The sequence below is a fragment of the Sinohyriopsis cumingii genome, chromosome 10 (genome assembly GCF_028554795.1).
Source record: "Sinohyriopsis cumingii isolate HCF-2022 chromosome 10, ASM2855479v2, whole genome shotgun sequence".
Lineage (NCBI taxonomy): Eukaryota > Metazoa > Mollusca > Bivalvia > Unionida > Unionidae > Sinohyriopsis > Sinohyriopsis cumingii.
The window spans coordinates 102055024-102071834 of NC_142970.1; the positions used below are offsets into that span (position 1 = coordinate 102055024).

The 16811-nt window shown below is 32.9% G+C and overlaps 1 protein-coding gene across 1 annotated transcript in view; it reads left to right on the forward strand.

Moving 5' to 3' along the window:
- Positions 1–480: 480 nt before the first annotated feature.
- LOC149790733 (cardioacceleratory peptide receptor-like) overlaps positions 481–16811 on the forward strand; it is a 47158-nt gene continuing 30827 nt past the window's right edge. Inside the window, exons 1-2 of the mRNA XM_089971436.1 lie at positions 481–643; positions 16466–16569. Of these exons, the coding sequence (XP_089827562.1) occupies positions 481–643; positions 16466–16569 (267 nt within the window). The remainder of the gene's footprint in view (positions 644–16465; positions 16570–16811) is intronic.

Genomic DNA, 16811 nt, shown 5'->3' on the forward strand with positions numbered 1-16811 from the left:
AGACCTGCCTTTTTCACACGGTTAGAAAGCTACGGTTGCAACATCAGTGACACAATCTCAAACCGGCTATCATCTATCTTTAAGGTACACGACTCTGAAATACACAAAGCGTTGAGACATCTAAAAAACATGAATACAAAACAGACAATACAAGCTAACAGCAAATTTCATCATCATTTCAAATTCACTTTCAACACCGAAAATGTATTGGATATATGTGCCAATGCCCGTGTTCGATATTTATAAAGAATATCGTTAGCTTTTGAGTTACACCTATTTAAGTATGTGTTGATTGCATTCGGGTATCAAAAGGCACTGATTTTAAATGTTTAAATCGTTATTATTATATCTCTAGGTCATATTATGTGTTCACGTGATCTCAGTCTAGGTTGTGTTCTGCAAGCCGAAAACACACACACACACACACATATATGGGTATATATTTCCGATTTGGCATCCTTATTACACTAAACTATACTCATGAATATGTTCTATTTTTCTTTCCAGAATGAACAAATCACCTTCCTCATCTTATTCTTGATATTCATCATCATTGGGAACAGTGTTGTTTTGACCGCTATAGGCCTGTCCCGCAGACATCATTCCAGGATGCACTTCTTCATCCTGAATCTCGCTATAGCTGGTAAGTTTGTCTGTGGTTTCATGAGTGTGACATTAGCATTGTTATACATATATATATATATATATATATATATATATATATATATATATATATATATATATATATATATATATATATATATATATATATATATATATATATATATATATATATATATATATATATGTACATATAACCTCCTTAGAACTGACACCGATAGAAATGATCCAGATTTCCTACATGACATATCCATTAATTAAATATATAATTAACGCTGTCAGAAACGTATATCTCCAATACAAATGTAAGGTGATGGCCCTATTGTAAATCTTCCTGAAAAAAATGAAGCTGAGCCGTGATAATCGAGAACGTAAATGTTTGCACACATTTTATGTTATTTTCGTACCCGTAAATCTGATAACAGTTCTCGATAGGAAATTGAGCAGACACAGCTAATATTAATGACTATTCATTGAATATATACAGGATACAAACGGTTGGAAAGATCCAGATTAGATATAGTGACCATATGTTAAAGTCACGTAGACTATAATCGTAAACTGAATAAAACGTGAAAACTGAGAATGCTGTTTATTTGTAAGTGATGCATGCTTATTGAAGAGGGTATCGTCTTGATGCTCTGTTGTACTTAACCGATTGACATTTCTGATGTTAGCATTTCCGTTAAAAAATGTTTGCCTTCCTTTGAATGCATAAAATAATAAAGATACCCCTATAAGCATATGCATGTAGAACTACCGAACTGTATTGCTTATGAAGTTCTTCACGTAACCGTTCTTTCGTGTGTTTGGAGCCAAGATCGGTTCAATAAAAATCCAAACAAAAACGAGCAATTATAGTAAACGTTATTGTCATGTTTTCAGAAGATGATGTTTCACGTCTGCCATAATATATATTTCCATTCTCGTTGTTATATACTAAAGCTTCGAGAAAAAAAGCAAAACGAGCTCGTGTAATGTCAAACCATTTGCATGTGTTTTGCTTTGAACTGTTACAATATATATTCATCCGCTCTGTGTGTAATTACATGAATATCGCATTGGTTCGACACAGTCTACTAAAAGTGTTGTAAGCTGCATAGTTAAAATGCCTGCCGGGTCTGAATAACAATTTAACAATAACTTATTATCCTGGTTTAACTAGTGCTGAAATTGTAGAAATGTATGACAAAGTTTGAAATGTCTTCAGGATGGTTTCAACTATAAAATCTTTAATTAGAGTCCTATTATGTTTAGGCCTAATTGCACCATTTTTCGTTATCAAAAAGCACCGTGCCATCGTGCTGTCCTGTCGTATTAAAATATGTTGTATCATGCTGTGAACGACATGAGGAAAACTATGTTAGAATAGGGTCTTAACATTAAAACTTTTAGTAATGTCTAAAAATCGCCCAGGAGGATTATAAAAAAGCGCAAAAATGATTGCAGCCAAATGTTGTGTCAATTGCAGGGCAAAAAGGACATCGTTAGCAAAACCTGAATAACCGGCTGCTGCAAACTAAACATTATCGTTTCATTCAGAAGACGTTCGTTTTGCATACGGGTGGAATTGGCGGTTCGCTTTAAAATATTTATTTTTATCAGCAAGAAAGCAAATACCAGAATAGTTATCACTCATCTCTTGCGCGTCCTTTCATAAGCATCCCCGGTATTTTATATTGCGTTTAATAAAATTATAATCGCTGGCGGTTTTGTTGAAAATAAAAAGAATTTTAAGTCTGAGGATTTACTTTATAAAATATTTGTAAGGTCTGTATAACTGTTGTTTCTATGCTCAAAATCAAAACGCTTGCAAATATCTTGTTCTTTTCCATTTAAGCTAAAATCTGATACTTTACCAAATCTCGTTTGTCATATTATGAAAGATTTACCGTATAAACATTATGACTGTATCCGTGGATGTTCCAGCAACATGATGCAATTTAAGGGCAAAGTTCTAAGTTAGCAAGAACCATAACGCCATTATAATCGTTTCTGAAACCTTGAGAAAATAAACATACTACTCTTAGTTAAGTAATAACGTAGACAACATTGACTTCAGTTCATAAAGCCCTTTTAAAGTTATTACTAAGAAGCAATGTACGTGACAAACATTACCAGACGTAATGAGACGGGACCTAATAGTGCGGAAGTACGTGAATAATAAAAAATATATGGTCCTCGCCCAAATAAGGAAAGTGTTGAATATTAACCGGAATCATGTGCTTTGCTCCAAGGAAAAAAATACATATTTCTGACACTGTAAAGAGTCGACGATAATGAAGACGCTTGTGTATTGAACGACTTATCTATCCCTATCATTACATTTTAATTTTTCGCGCGAAATTAATTGCAAGCAAACTTAAATATATTTGTCACGAAAACACACATATACATTCAATATTAATTAAAAACAAACATAAGTTAAATATTAATTAATACATCTACATTACATATTAATTAAACAAACACATTCAACAACACATTAAACATTCATTAAACACACACATACAATAAGTATTAAACACACACATACGTATTCTCTGGAGCAAATTAATTAATCACAACTTTGACTTAATTATTTTCCTGACGTGAATCAAGTGTAACTTATATAAATGTACTTAATACGTTCAATGTTGTAATTGGAAAAGGACCCACAAGCAACAAGCTTTACTTTTACACTTACATTTAGTCATTTTGCTTATATTTAGTCGCCAATAACAGCTCTCAGTCTGCTTTCAACTCTCTGAAGTGTTAGCATGATTGATTAGGCAAGTGTATGCCAAAACAATCTTAAATATAGAAAATAAATTTATATATGAACCAGAGTCTCGCCACGCAACGATTCAGGTAAAGAAATGTTTTATATTTTATGAACGACAAGTCCATTTCATTGTTTCGATATTGTTATATGGATCTGACACAAGCTAGAATATTCGTCCTGTCGGATGGCTCTATAGTGAAACTAATGGTTCGGTGGACATTGTTAGCGAATTGAAAGACATTTTACAGTTACTGGTGCAGATATTGCCATTTGTTTTGCATTTCAGAAATACAATACCAACTGGTTTCACCCTTTATTTGGTGCATTATTTAGATGTGTTTATTCCACGCCGTTCCATATAATGGTGCTATTATTGTGCCTATTGTTCTACCACTAAGGGAAATGAACCCACATTGCCGTTGTTTGCGGTATCATAAAAGGCAAAATGTTTGAAATTTGGAGAGACAGAGTAAGATCCAAATGTACACTAGTCGGAGCGGAAAGTGTTATACATGGATTTTAGAGGTGTACATTAGACAATATTAACATAGTTCTAAATTGTCCCTAGTGATTCTAACATGGAAGAGTATACAATGTTTCATATAGTCTGTGCTAAATCTTTATACTTTATATATAAGTTGGTTTATCTTGCCCTAAGGAAGAGCTTTTTTCGCCAGTAACGTTGAAAAACGTTTGAATGTGCGCCTTATTAATTGTATATATATATATATATATATATATATATATATATATATATATATATATATATATATATATATATATATATATATATATATATATATATATATATAATTGATATTATTGCAATTGCATAAAGGCCTTTTACACGTTACGAAAACAGTAAAGACCAATTTGCCTCGAACTGTGCAAAACAAATATATATCTTTCTTATAGTTTACATCCAAAGTAGACATACATACACTCAGTAATAAATCATATCGTAAGTGAATACGTAAAGCATTTTGTTCACAGAGCAGTGTGGGAAAGGTAAGATAAAATATCTAGCCGAAGCAGATTAGTCGACGACACATGGTCTGTTATCACGAAATGCTGTTGAACAAAATATTTTCGCAAGTCGGGTTGTTTTATATGAGGCCATATACACTATCCAGTGAAGTGATTCTGATATTATTATTTAGAATCTAGGTTAGTTATGTCATTATGGACATGAAGAGAGTACAGTGGAGTTTTTCTTTATTAATATTGATTTCATCACTCTATTCTGCACGCTTGTATTTAATCAGTAGCTGATAATTTGTAATGGTCCTATTACAACAATCGTTTGTTTGGCTTCAGTTGATAATGTACGGAACATCTTGAAAGTTATCCTCGCTGGCATGAGGAAATGTTATGCTATAATAATGCAAACATTGTGTATACTTAGATTTCATGGAGTAATATTACACGCTAAGAATTACATATAAATCAGATTTATCTCGAATATTCGCCAAAAAAACACACATTCAACGCTTTATATATTCCGAAGATCACCAATCCTTGAGAAATTTCCATTCCAGATGAAAGGCCGGATTGATACGATAAAAATAAAAATATTGAACTTGCTTGAAGAGGAATGCGTTTGAATAAGAAAAGCGAATATGATCTTATTTATGATATTATTAACTGTGTTGCAAATTCTTTAAATTTCAGAACCACATTTATCAAAGGTGTAATGAGAGGTACAATGTTATGCTAACCATTTAATCATACACGAATACGTGGTTAAATAACTTGCCCTTACAGAACACGCACACATCTCTCCACCGCCTATGTGAGTTAGAATCGGCTCGAACAATGTACATATGTGGGAAAGCTTGGCAGTTGCTCCCTGTCGGTGAATGGATTATACCGCGGTTTCTCGGGTTCATTTTTCACCAGGTATACTGGCTGTCAGACATATCAAATAATGTGATGAATAATGGCTTTAAACCCAACAGCAACAACAACACCATATCAATAATATTGCGTTCGGAAAGGACGTTCCATCCTTATCCGTATATCACACGCGGGCTGTAATTATTTATCGGTTTTCGTTCACGTCCTGTAATGGATATTTGAAGATTTATCGAGTCAAACTAGTATAAATCCCATAGTAATGTCGATTCCATAAATACTCCATGTTTTAAAATATTAGGAAAGTGTTTTAAGGAGAGTATGTAAGAAATGCAAACCACATTCGAGTTTAGCTTCGCCCATAGAGAGGGAGAGAGAGAGAGAGACCTTCGTTGAACCTATATGAACAATATCAAAGTTACGAAATATATTAGCCTCACTTTTATTATGGTTATAACAATGTTTGTTTTAAATAAGTATATAATGTGCGACTTTAAATTATAGGTGTTTGCTAGAATACGTTTAAAAGATTATATGCATTGATGTGATGTGTTTTGGGGATTGCATTGACTATTCTAACTATACAAAAATCTACACTGATGCTCACAGTCCGTGCGAGGAATACACCATGTTTAATTACTCTTATTTATATGTATCATACATATTCGTGTAGTATTACGTTAAAAAGAAAGGTTGCGATCGTCGAGATTATGTAGCAAGCGCCGATTTATTCTCTTTTTGCTACTGATAAAAATATCTTTTTAAAAAGAAAGCGGGCCTAGTTGATAAGATGCTCTCAATAAATGAAGTTTGTATCATTTATTTTTTCTGTCAAACATATGGCAACTTGGTTAAACGATTTTGGAGGAAATACACATTTATTTGTTTCTTGCCAGGAGGTTTTCCTTTTGCGCACTGACGTTGGATCATCGATAACGTATAACAGTCACAGGACGTTATTGATGCTTGATCGCTGCAAGTTGTATTGAAGTGAACTGGGCCTCTATGTGTTATTGATATATGTGCACATGTCTGTGTGCATATGTATCTGTTTGTGTGTATGCGTGTGTGTTCGTGAGAGAGATATAGCGGATTGTGTTTGTTCTAATTTTGCAGGTTACATTCATGTAAAAGGATGAAAGCTTTTTATTTGACACCTTACTTTAATACAGATTATAACTCCTAAGATCTCTAAACTGTAGGCTTTTACGTGTTTTTCTTGACTTATGACGAGGAAAACTGGCTATTAAAATAACACGCTGGTTCCTTCTCTAAGATGTTAACAGTGATTGAGACATGCGATGCACTATCTTAGTCGTTTGTTCCATACATACTAACTAGTAAAACACACATAAAAACATTAGCAAGTAGTTAATTTTCGTTCGTTTTATTTTCATATATAACTTTGTATTTATCTTTGAACTATATGGACTTGACCTTGGTTAAAAGTAGCGTACAAATTATGTGAGTAGCAAAACTGATGATACCACTAATAACATATTGAATAACTCATGCACAAGTCTTTTTTTCGTTTACTTAATATCTTAATAAATGAGCGCATGCAAACAAAACTAGTAAATACAAAAGTATAAAGGCAGTTCGAGAAAAGTTAAAGCAAAATCTCGTACACCCCCAGCCATTATCACAAGTGAGATTACAGGAAAAGCATTATATTCATCTAGGAGAACCTGGATAGGAGCAAACATAGCACGGTAATATGCTCTAATATTATGGGCCTTCATTGTCTCTTTAACTCGCCGAGGAATAGAAAAATAAGCATCCCTGGGAGCTATGACCCACACATGTCTTTTATTGTAAGTTTTAATACCCGCGACCTTTGCAAATTAGTCAGTCGAGAGTTATGAAGGATGTATCATGAGAAATAGTAACCATGCGTAATGACATATTTGCTTCCTGGTTTCTGTCTTTATGTTGTTTGTGAGAGGCGAATCAAGGTGGTAGATTATATGTCTTCTCATGGTTGCTAAAGACAAATCACACAGAGACGTATGATCCAACGCGATGTCCAGATGGGATGGTAGTGGCATGTTTTATGTAGTTTTCATATGTAACACGCATAGTCTTCAATTTATAGCGTTTATCTTCGTTTGACATATAAGTGATCGTCGTTATGAGAAGCGTATTGTTCTTCCCCGCTTTGGTATAAATAGTGCTGAAGGAGAACCAAAAATTTGGAACTTATATAATCACTTATGGGAAATGTTGACTCGAACTACAATATACATATTCTAATAAAAAGTAGAATCTTAAGCTGAAAATGTATAAACAAACTTTAGAAGCATTTGGGAAATGTAGACCCGAATAAAACGTGTTCATTACACCATTACCACAAGATACGTGCCTTAACATGTCATTCAGAGCAAGGAGTTTTCATCTCTGGGTTTCATAATAGAAGCAGACGTGGCACGGTATTGTATTAATCATACTTTTGCCTATCTGTGTGTCTGGTATGTACATTTGAATAGCTTAGAATTAACTTAAGATCAATATAGTGATGCAAATCTTAGAATTATATTTTTCAGTTAAACCACTCTTGATTAATTAAGTACATATCACAATCTGATAAACTCGTTTTATTACACTTGAACATTAAAATGTTTAAGAGGAAAAAGTTTTTGCAGAAAATGCAAGTGCATTGGGTTCTTATTGTTGTAGAGATCACACACAATTGTAATTTTCATATTTAACATAGATGGTAACAAACATGGAACATAAATTTGATCTGGAAAACATTCTCAGTATCGACTACGCCTCTAAAGTTTGATTCTATAAATATCTTGTCAAAAAGGTACAATTTAATGTTAGTGCCCATCTTCACAAAAGCACACAAATTAGAAAGCATACCAATTCGAAAACTGAAACTGAGTCAGATTAATCACCAAATGATATGCTCAAAATATATCTGGTTCAGTAATATACATTCTCATGTTAGTTTCCGTTAATGAAAAGAACAAAAACAAAACCACCAGAAAAGGTAGTGATACCATTCAGCATGTAATCTATATTAAGGTCATAAATGGAAATCAATACGAGTTTGGCAAAAAGAATTGTTTGTCTTACCTCTTAGCAACTTCAAATCGTGGTTTAGTCTGCAATTTGTTATAAAGGAACAAATAATCCAGCTTAGGTTTCTTACAGGCAAATTAGCAAATAATGACGTGCCACACGAACAAAAGCCAAATACTATATACTACATAAAACGCATTATTAATCTATTTAGAAAACATCAATTTGTGTAACGCCAGAAGGTGTAACAAAAACTTGCAGTTCGTTTCGGTAATTCCAAAAAGGCTTGATAACATCGTATTTCTATTTCATGCTTTCAATATAGAACAAACTCAAGTTTAATTGAATTTCGTCGCACAGTGTAGGAGATGGTGAGGGCTGGGTAAGGAAGTAAAGAATCAGTTTTTACGTAAGCGTTCGGTTTTTGTTAGAGAAAGATTGCATTGTTATCAAATGTACATATTTTCCCTCAGACTCCTAGCAACGTCAATGATGAAGTTTAGGTGATTTCTCTATCGTTCGTTTTAAGTTTGTCTAAACAAGGTTTCTAATCTGTAAATTTGTGTTTAGTATTATAACGAGGCTGTTCATAAAGGGAGAATACCATAAGAAAATACTAAGCCAATCAAGTCAGGAAAGTTGTACAAAACATCGCACATAACTTCGTACACGTTTAATTTCGTCTTCAACTTTAATATATGTATGATTATAACATTATGCAATTTATGTGATCTGTGGTTTACCTAAAGCATATATGTTTGATAAATTAATGTCTGTGGTATGAAATATTGTAGGTACGTTTTTCTGGTTTATATAAATTTCGTTTAAGGTTTATTTTCTTCTACTGCCTTTTGTGCAAGACAAATGTTGAGTAAATCTCACTAACGAATGAAACTCTAGCGACTAGTGGTTGCTTAATCCGAGGGGGAAAAGGGATCACTCAGTCAGACCAGGTACATAATCCTGTCTTTCTGTTCGAAGGTGTTAACAGACTTAAAAGAGTCGCTTGTTTTCATTACATGTGTAGCAATTTTGTGCACGCTGATAAGTTGCTGTATTGGTTTCATTTGATATTAGATTTCCATGAAGTCTGCCATGTTTTTGTTATAGCATGGGTTCTATTGCTGTAAGGTAATTTGCTAACAAAGGAAATACGACCTTAATCATTTTTATATCACGAGGAAGCCTTTCAATTCAGCGTATTTTTATGTTTACTGGGAATAATTTGCTGCAACAGCTACTGATATTTGTTTAAAATATGGACATTTTGATTAGTGTAAAGATGTATGAAATGCTGTACCTTAATGGTCATTTAGAAAACAATAATCCTTTGTGGGATACGTTATGTTTGATAATGTGTCCTTTGACATTGACAATACGCAATAAAGGACGACCTATAAACGATTAATTTATTTTCGCGCTCTTCTTTCATTTTGTCACGCAGAATAACATATTCAAATTTATTTTAATTTTACTATTCCTATTGTTCTTTATACCAGAGCTGATAATGATTCTCTCTCTCTCTTTCTCTCTCTCTCTCTCCAATCGACCGAACATTAATATAAACTTTGATATTTAGTCATATGAAAGGACCCGTAGTTGTTTCAAAACGCAAATCCATGTTGAAATTAATATTTTTACGTATGAGCTGTTGGTACACAGTCATTGGCTCATTCTATTGTGCAGATACATGCTTCTATAATATCACTGGCTCATACCTTTTTTATTCTATAATTGAAGCTATGTTCCTATTCATGACACGAGTGATAAATGGCTATTGTTTGTTAGAAAGCATCAAACAGTCATTATACGAATAACAAAAATGACAAATACAGTATAGTCGATATCGTATGTTTATTATGAAGAAATCTAATGTACTTTACAACACCTGTTGTCCAGACATTGTGATAGAAATTGATTCTAAATAACTACTTACCTTCAAGAAAAACTGTATGAAAGCCTCTTATTAGAATATTATTGCTATAATCAAATTATTGTCTTTTATTGCATCAGATACATTGTTCTGTCAACCTTTTTGTCTTTACTTAAGCGCTCTAAATTATTAAGATTTGTCTTCTGACAAAGGCGGTAAGTTCATCATGAGGAACCAAGAAACAAATGGGAATGAAGCATCATCAAGAGATCCTTTCAGTCGAATCTCTTGTAAAGCAATATATATATATATATATATATATATATATATATATATATATATATATATATATATATATATATATATATAAGATTAGAAATTGAATTCGCTTCGTATTTAATAGTATTTCAATGATTCCTGACCTGATAACACGGCAATACAAGCATGTTCATTTTTTCCGACTCATAAATATAATTCCCTAAGGACCTGCATGATGTTGATGATATTTACAACAAATCATGGAATTCCCTGCTGTCAGGACTGACTTAGTGTTTACTGCTTATAAATTATGTTTGATGCGACAATAAAACTTGCAAAGCAGTTGGTCGAGATGACCATTCGTCGCACACTAATGTCAAAAATGACTAATTAGTGATATCATGTTGTGTTGTTGCCTTTAGCTGAGAGTTACTACTGACACCATGCAATTTGATTTTAAAGCAAAGAACTGTAACATACTTGCGGTGTGAGTGTGTTCGTGCGTGTCTTCCCATTGTAGATGTAAAGTTTATTAAAACATTAGTTTAAATTTTCAGATACCGGGGAAAAGACGGACTTTGAAAATTTTGTATATTGATGTTATTCATACTATAATTTAAGTTTAATGATGTTTATATTTAGAGCAGTGAAAGTATGTATCATACCTTTATGTTTTGAATGCAAAAGAGCTGAATGAAGGAATCATGCACTACATGTCAACCTATCAATATTTTCTTATATCTATTCACATCGGTGTTTTAGTACCTAAGACCTCTTCAGAGTAGGGAAATAGTGTACCATGATTTTTACTCAGCACACGTTTAAGTGGGTTTATAAATATAAAATTACCATATATATTATACAGAGAGGGACAAAATGGACTGAATAGAAAATACTTTACAAAATAAGTACACTTTTCATAATGCCTAGATGGAAGACCCGACATATACTACAACTGTTGTATTAATTTATACATGAACAATGCAGATTTCTATAGACACTGAAACCACGTGTCAGTTTTAATACTTCCTTAATGGTCCAGCACACCATATTTTGCAATACCCGTGAATCATGTTTGTTCCTGTAGGGTCAATAATGTCAGTTATAAAATGAACTCATCACTAAACTTATGAAATTGTATTCATGATATTTTATTTACGAACCACTTGAGGAAGTAAAAACGGTACTCAATTATCATTTGCGATTCCAATTATTGACGCCAGTGGACAACATAAAATCGTATACGACATATAGGATGAAACAGGGTAATCCTTTAACAAATGTTTAGTATTATATACTCATGGTTTAGATTAGTTGATATATGCAAACGAATAGTGTTTTCGGGGATTATTTATAAAGGCATTTCGGAATTTTTAACACGGATACTCTTGCGATACTCTTGCGGGATTGAAATAAGTCTGATGAAACATATGACCTCTAATGTCAAATATCCATGTAGCGAATCAAATACATCAATAGACAGAGCAGGATCGAGGATTGAACTAGGGTATATTTTTGTTATTGAATTATTTTGAATATTCTTCTATTCACTTAAAAGATTGACATACTTTAACCTGTTTTACTTTTAATGGATAGAAAATTACAAAAAAATAATTTAATAACGTACATAGGAGATAGGACTACAATAACTTGTCACGTCAGGCGATTCTACAGAAATATAATATCACGTCAAGAGGTATTTTCTACAATGAGTTGTTACTTCATCTGGCTTTCCTACAACATGTTGGCAGGTCTGGAGGTTTCCCTCAAAATATTGTAAAGTAAATACTTTTACCTACATTAAATCAAGAGATTTTTTTTCTTCAGTGTTTTGTCAACTCATTAGATTTCCTACAATGTTTTCTTGTCAAGAGGATTTTATTTAATAAATTATAAATTAATTTGGGAAAAGTCAAATTTTATTTCTTTACATGATCATTTTCACGCTTAATGACACTTCCCACAATTAAAATCATATTACTTCAATTATCAGACGTAGCATCATCAACAGCTGATGTGAAAGGAATGCGCTGCATTAAAATGTTATTTTACCATTAGCAAACCTTTGCCAATGATAATCAAATACGTAAACTATAGTGGTAGTTTTAAGCAGTATCGTTAGGCAGTAAACTTGCAGGTTAAGGATATGATGTTTAATTTGGTATGTGCATGTCTGTAAAACAAACCTTTATGTCCACACACACTATTATATCAACAATGCTAATGCCACTAGCACACCATTAATTATAGACAAAGTACGATTTTTATTTTCAGAAATTTGTGATGTATATGTATGCATATAATTAAAAGTTAACATGAAGTGCAAGATAAGATTCTAAAATTATGTAAAGCATATATCGATGAAAAGCAAACAAAACACATTATAAAATCATAAAGTATACTGAAACGTTTGTTGCATTAATCGAATTCACATTAGGTTCCTTGTTTCTCAGATGATGCAAATCCACACACATAGCATGCACTCTGGTCAAAGTTCATTCTTCAGGAGGTATGCATGGGACACTTATTTGTGTCCGAAAATCAATTATCTCTACATTTTTATTTCATTCGAGGGATGTTCCTCTCAAAGGGTGGGTTAGCTGTTCTTACGTATGTGATATTTGCATACCACAGGGTTGACCGATTTCATCGAGTTCGATAAATTGGGTTATACAACATTAACGTAGTGGGTGAGTTATATTGTGTTCTTGAATTTCGACTATTTGTTATAACTTTATTTTGGGGAATAATTGTATTGCAGACTGTATTATACAAGGTAGCCTCGACATGGCATAAAGGATTGGGTACGATATACATAGAGTAGTGTTCTTTGAAACATAATGACGTCATCTTAGACAAAGTGTCAAAGATTAAGTTATGTAAGCCAGGGGAGCAATATAATGCCCACTGTGGACTCGTGGAATATTTTCCTCCTTGGAGCATGTACAGAAAATGATCTTGGATGATTTCCTAGCCTGTTATCACTTATATTCGTACAATATCTTACTGTTTACGATTCCAAAACAATATATAAACAAGCTTAATCAATGAATTGGCTTGATGATACAAACGGTAGTTAATTATGTACTGAATAAAGGCTGACGATGTAAATATTAATAACTTTAAGACGTCTACCATTTTCAATGAAACATTGATGATAGTGTTTTTTGTGTTATCGTAGTAAGATGGCCACATATATAATATCGTGTTTGTATAACCTTTAAATTTACATAGTCTACGCTTTTTAACACCTAATTGTTTTAATCATAATCAATTAGTGCAAATGATTCTAAGATTGGCATCGGGTCCTTTAGAGTAGCATTGTTCATTGTATGTGAAGCACAATCTTCTTACGTGAAATTTTCATATACGGTTTGGGACGTTATGTATGTTAATAAGTATAGCAAAGAATGTAAAGGTTTGCAGCCTAAATTTCTGAACATATTAACAACAACAAACAGCTGTCATCTCGTGAACATTACGCACAATCAATAATGGCCTAGAGCTATATTGAAACAAAACCAGTTTTCAATGTATTGATATAAACATTATGTCCAGTTAGATTATTTTTTTTTATGATACAATAAAACAAATGTGAATAATGTTTTCAAACATGAAAACTATATGATAGTATGTTGTAAACAGATTCTGATTTAAAAATTAATTTTGATGATCATAACAATAAATAAACTAGCATTAAAAATGAATAAAGACAGTGAAAGTAATGTTTTACAAGGAGATAAATATATTATGAACGTAGCCAGAATACAAATTTGTGTTTGGCCAAATTTACGGCACAATGTGTTAGATCTAGTAAACTTTATATGGATATGGTCAGTTTAAAAAAAAAAAAACTTATACAAAAATACAGAAAAACAAAACACCGAGAATCGAGCTGATTTAAAACGGTAAATGATGACGTTGAATATGAAACACAGGTTTCAAAATCAGTCAGATGAATAGCACATATAGACCTGTTGATTCAGAATTAAAATAATCAACTTTGCGAGTTGCTGAGAATAAGCAAACATACTCTAGAAATTCGCTTTTTTGGTTCGTTGATGATGTGTAAATAGAATATATCAAGCATAAACGTTCTCTAGGAGTTGTTTTTGAAATTTCTTTTTAAATGTCTCGTGTGTCCACCTATTCGACATAGGCAACAATGTCATTTAAACCTTTTCTTACTACTGAGCTGAAATTTAATTTTCTTGCACAAATATCAAACAAACAAATTAAACGAGTCAAAACTATGACTACATACGCTGACAAGAAGCACTGATTAACTGGACTATAATATGTACATTACACTGGTAAATGAGAAGGAAAGATTTCCATGCAAAATGGTATATGCTAGTCAGATCGATGGCTATGTCCAATCAGACATAGGTATATGAAGGCAAGGAACAAAGACAACAGCTGTAACTACAATAGACACGCGTATATTTAGGCAGTGATACTGTTTTAGAAAACATACCTGGGCAGAAAAGATAAACAACGAACAAGTCAGATGGCTTCATATATCAAGTTCCTGAGGATACTATTTGAGTTTCATCAAAAACGTTGTATTACAGAAAAATCTTTGAACGGATGAAAACCAGATTTTGAGTACAGTTCAATACCTCACACAAAACAGCTTATGTAGTTGAGAGCGTTATTGTAACTCTGAATACTCGACTGTGGAAGCATTTCATGCAACCTAAAACAAAATTAGGTTTACGTTCAATCGAAGATAATTAAACGATAATTACCATTATCAGAAATCAATGGACATGGTTCTTGTCAAAGCAAGAAAGGTAGACAACCGGTTAATAGCATGGACGGATCTATTTGGATACTTGAGAAAATGATACATGATAAGAAGCTTAAATTTAAAATAGTCAAAACAGTCCAAATATCAATATTATTACGATATACTAATTAAGCCAAATGGAACTTGTTGTTGTTGTTGTGGGTTTAACGCCATATTTCAGCACACGATAGGCTATGCATGGCGGCCATTATTAATGGTGGAGGAAGAACCCGGGAAAACCCCGGGAAGACCCACGAGAAGCTACTGGCAAGCTTTCTCACATAACCACGTTAGCCGAATCCTAGACGCGAACCCACGCAGACAGAGGTTAGATGGCATTGATCCGTAACGGAGAGCGCTTTAGACCACTCTGCCATTCCCCCCCCCCCCCATGAAACTCATACATGAACAACAGTGCTTAAAATATATTCAAATAACAATGCAGCTAAAGAAACAATAAGCGTAATAAATATAAAGTACACAATTATCACTTGCCATTAAGCAACGGTCATCTTATTTCATTGAGGGAGTGTTGTGAAGCTGGATTATATTTGGCGATATCAACAATACCTAAGTTTTGTAATACAATACCACCTTTAACATTATTCCCCAAAAATGTAAATCTGTTCAAATTTGCTAATATTACTTTATATTCTCTCCTTCTGGTTAAATCATGGAATTTCCTGGTCTTTATTTTCTTGCTGAAATTGATTCGTCTCTCTCTTTCCCTTAGTATATATATTTCAGACAGCAGAAGAGCATTTGATAAAAATAAGTGCAAACACCAGTAAACATACTAACCTGACCCAAACTATAGGCAATATTGCCATTTGTTGAAGCTTTATTTATGTGGAAGATGCGACAATTAACTCATTTTGATGTTTGATCAGATGATTTGTCGTGTTTCGGTTATGTGCTAAACGTTCCCAAGAAAGGTTTATTTTTGGCTATCTGATTTGTTTCCTATTTTCAACAACTCGCACGTTGAGAAATTAAATATGTCCATGTGGGACAGGCTCATGTTTTAGAGCAAGAAAATCACTTAGAAAGTGAAATTTTACTTAAAAGGCGAAAGTGAACTTTATCGAAAGTTTGATCGATTGATTAAGCTATATATAACATAACTTATACATAAGAAAGGTTGAATCACACGAAGACACTTGAAGGGTATTTTCCTTCACACCACGACATCCGACCTGACCTGATCAGGTTATGATTAAACCCTTAGGGTGGTAGTCTACTTTAGTAAAAAAACATTTCTATTCTATCGTTTTAGATCTTGCTGTTGGAATCATGAATGTACTCACTGATCTCGTTTGGAAAATCACAATTTATTGGTATGCTGGGAATGCACTATGTAAAATTATAAAATTTGTTCAAGTAAGTATAATTAACGCACATACGAAATGGACTTTCAGCTAACGTTAAATATTTTTATGTTCAATAAATCCCTATCTGAATAAAGAATTAATAGTTACGTTCATCTTGCACAAAACGTTCATGTGGTAGCTGACTTTAGTTTGCCTTGCATGTCTCCAGCTTAAATGATAATGGAATAAAAACAGCATTTAATGAATGTAAAGGCAGTGTTACAATATATATGTTTATTTTTGTATTTGAAG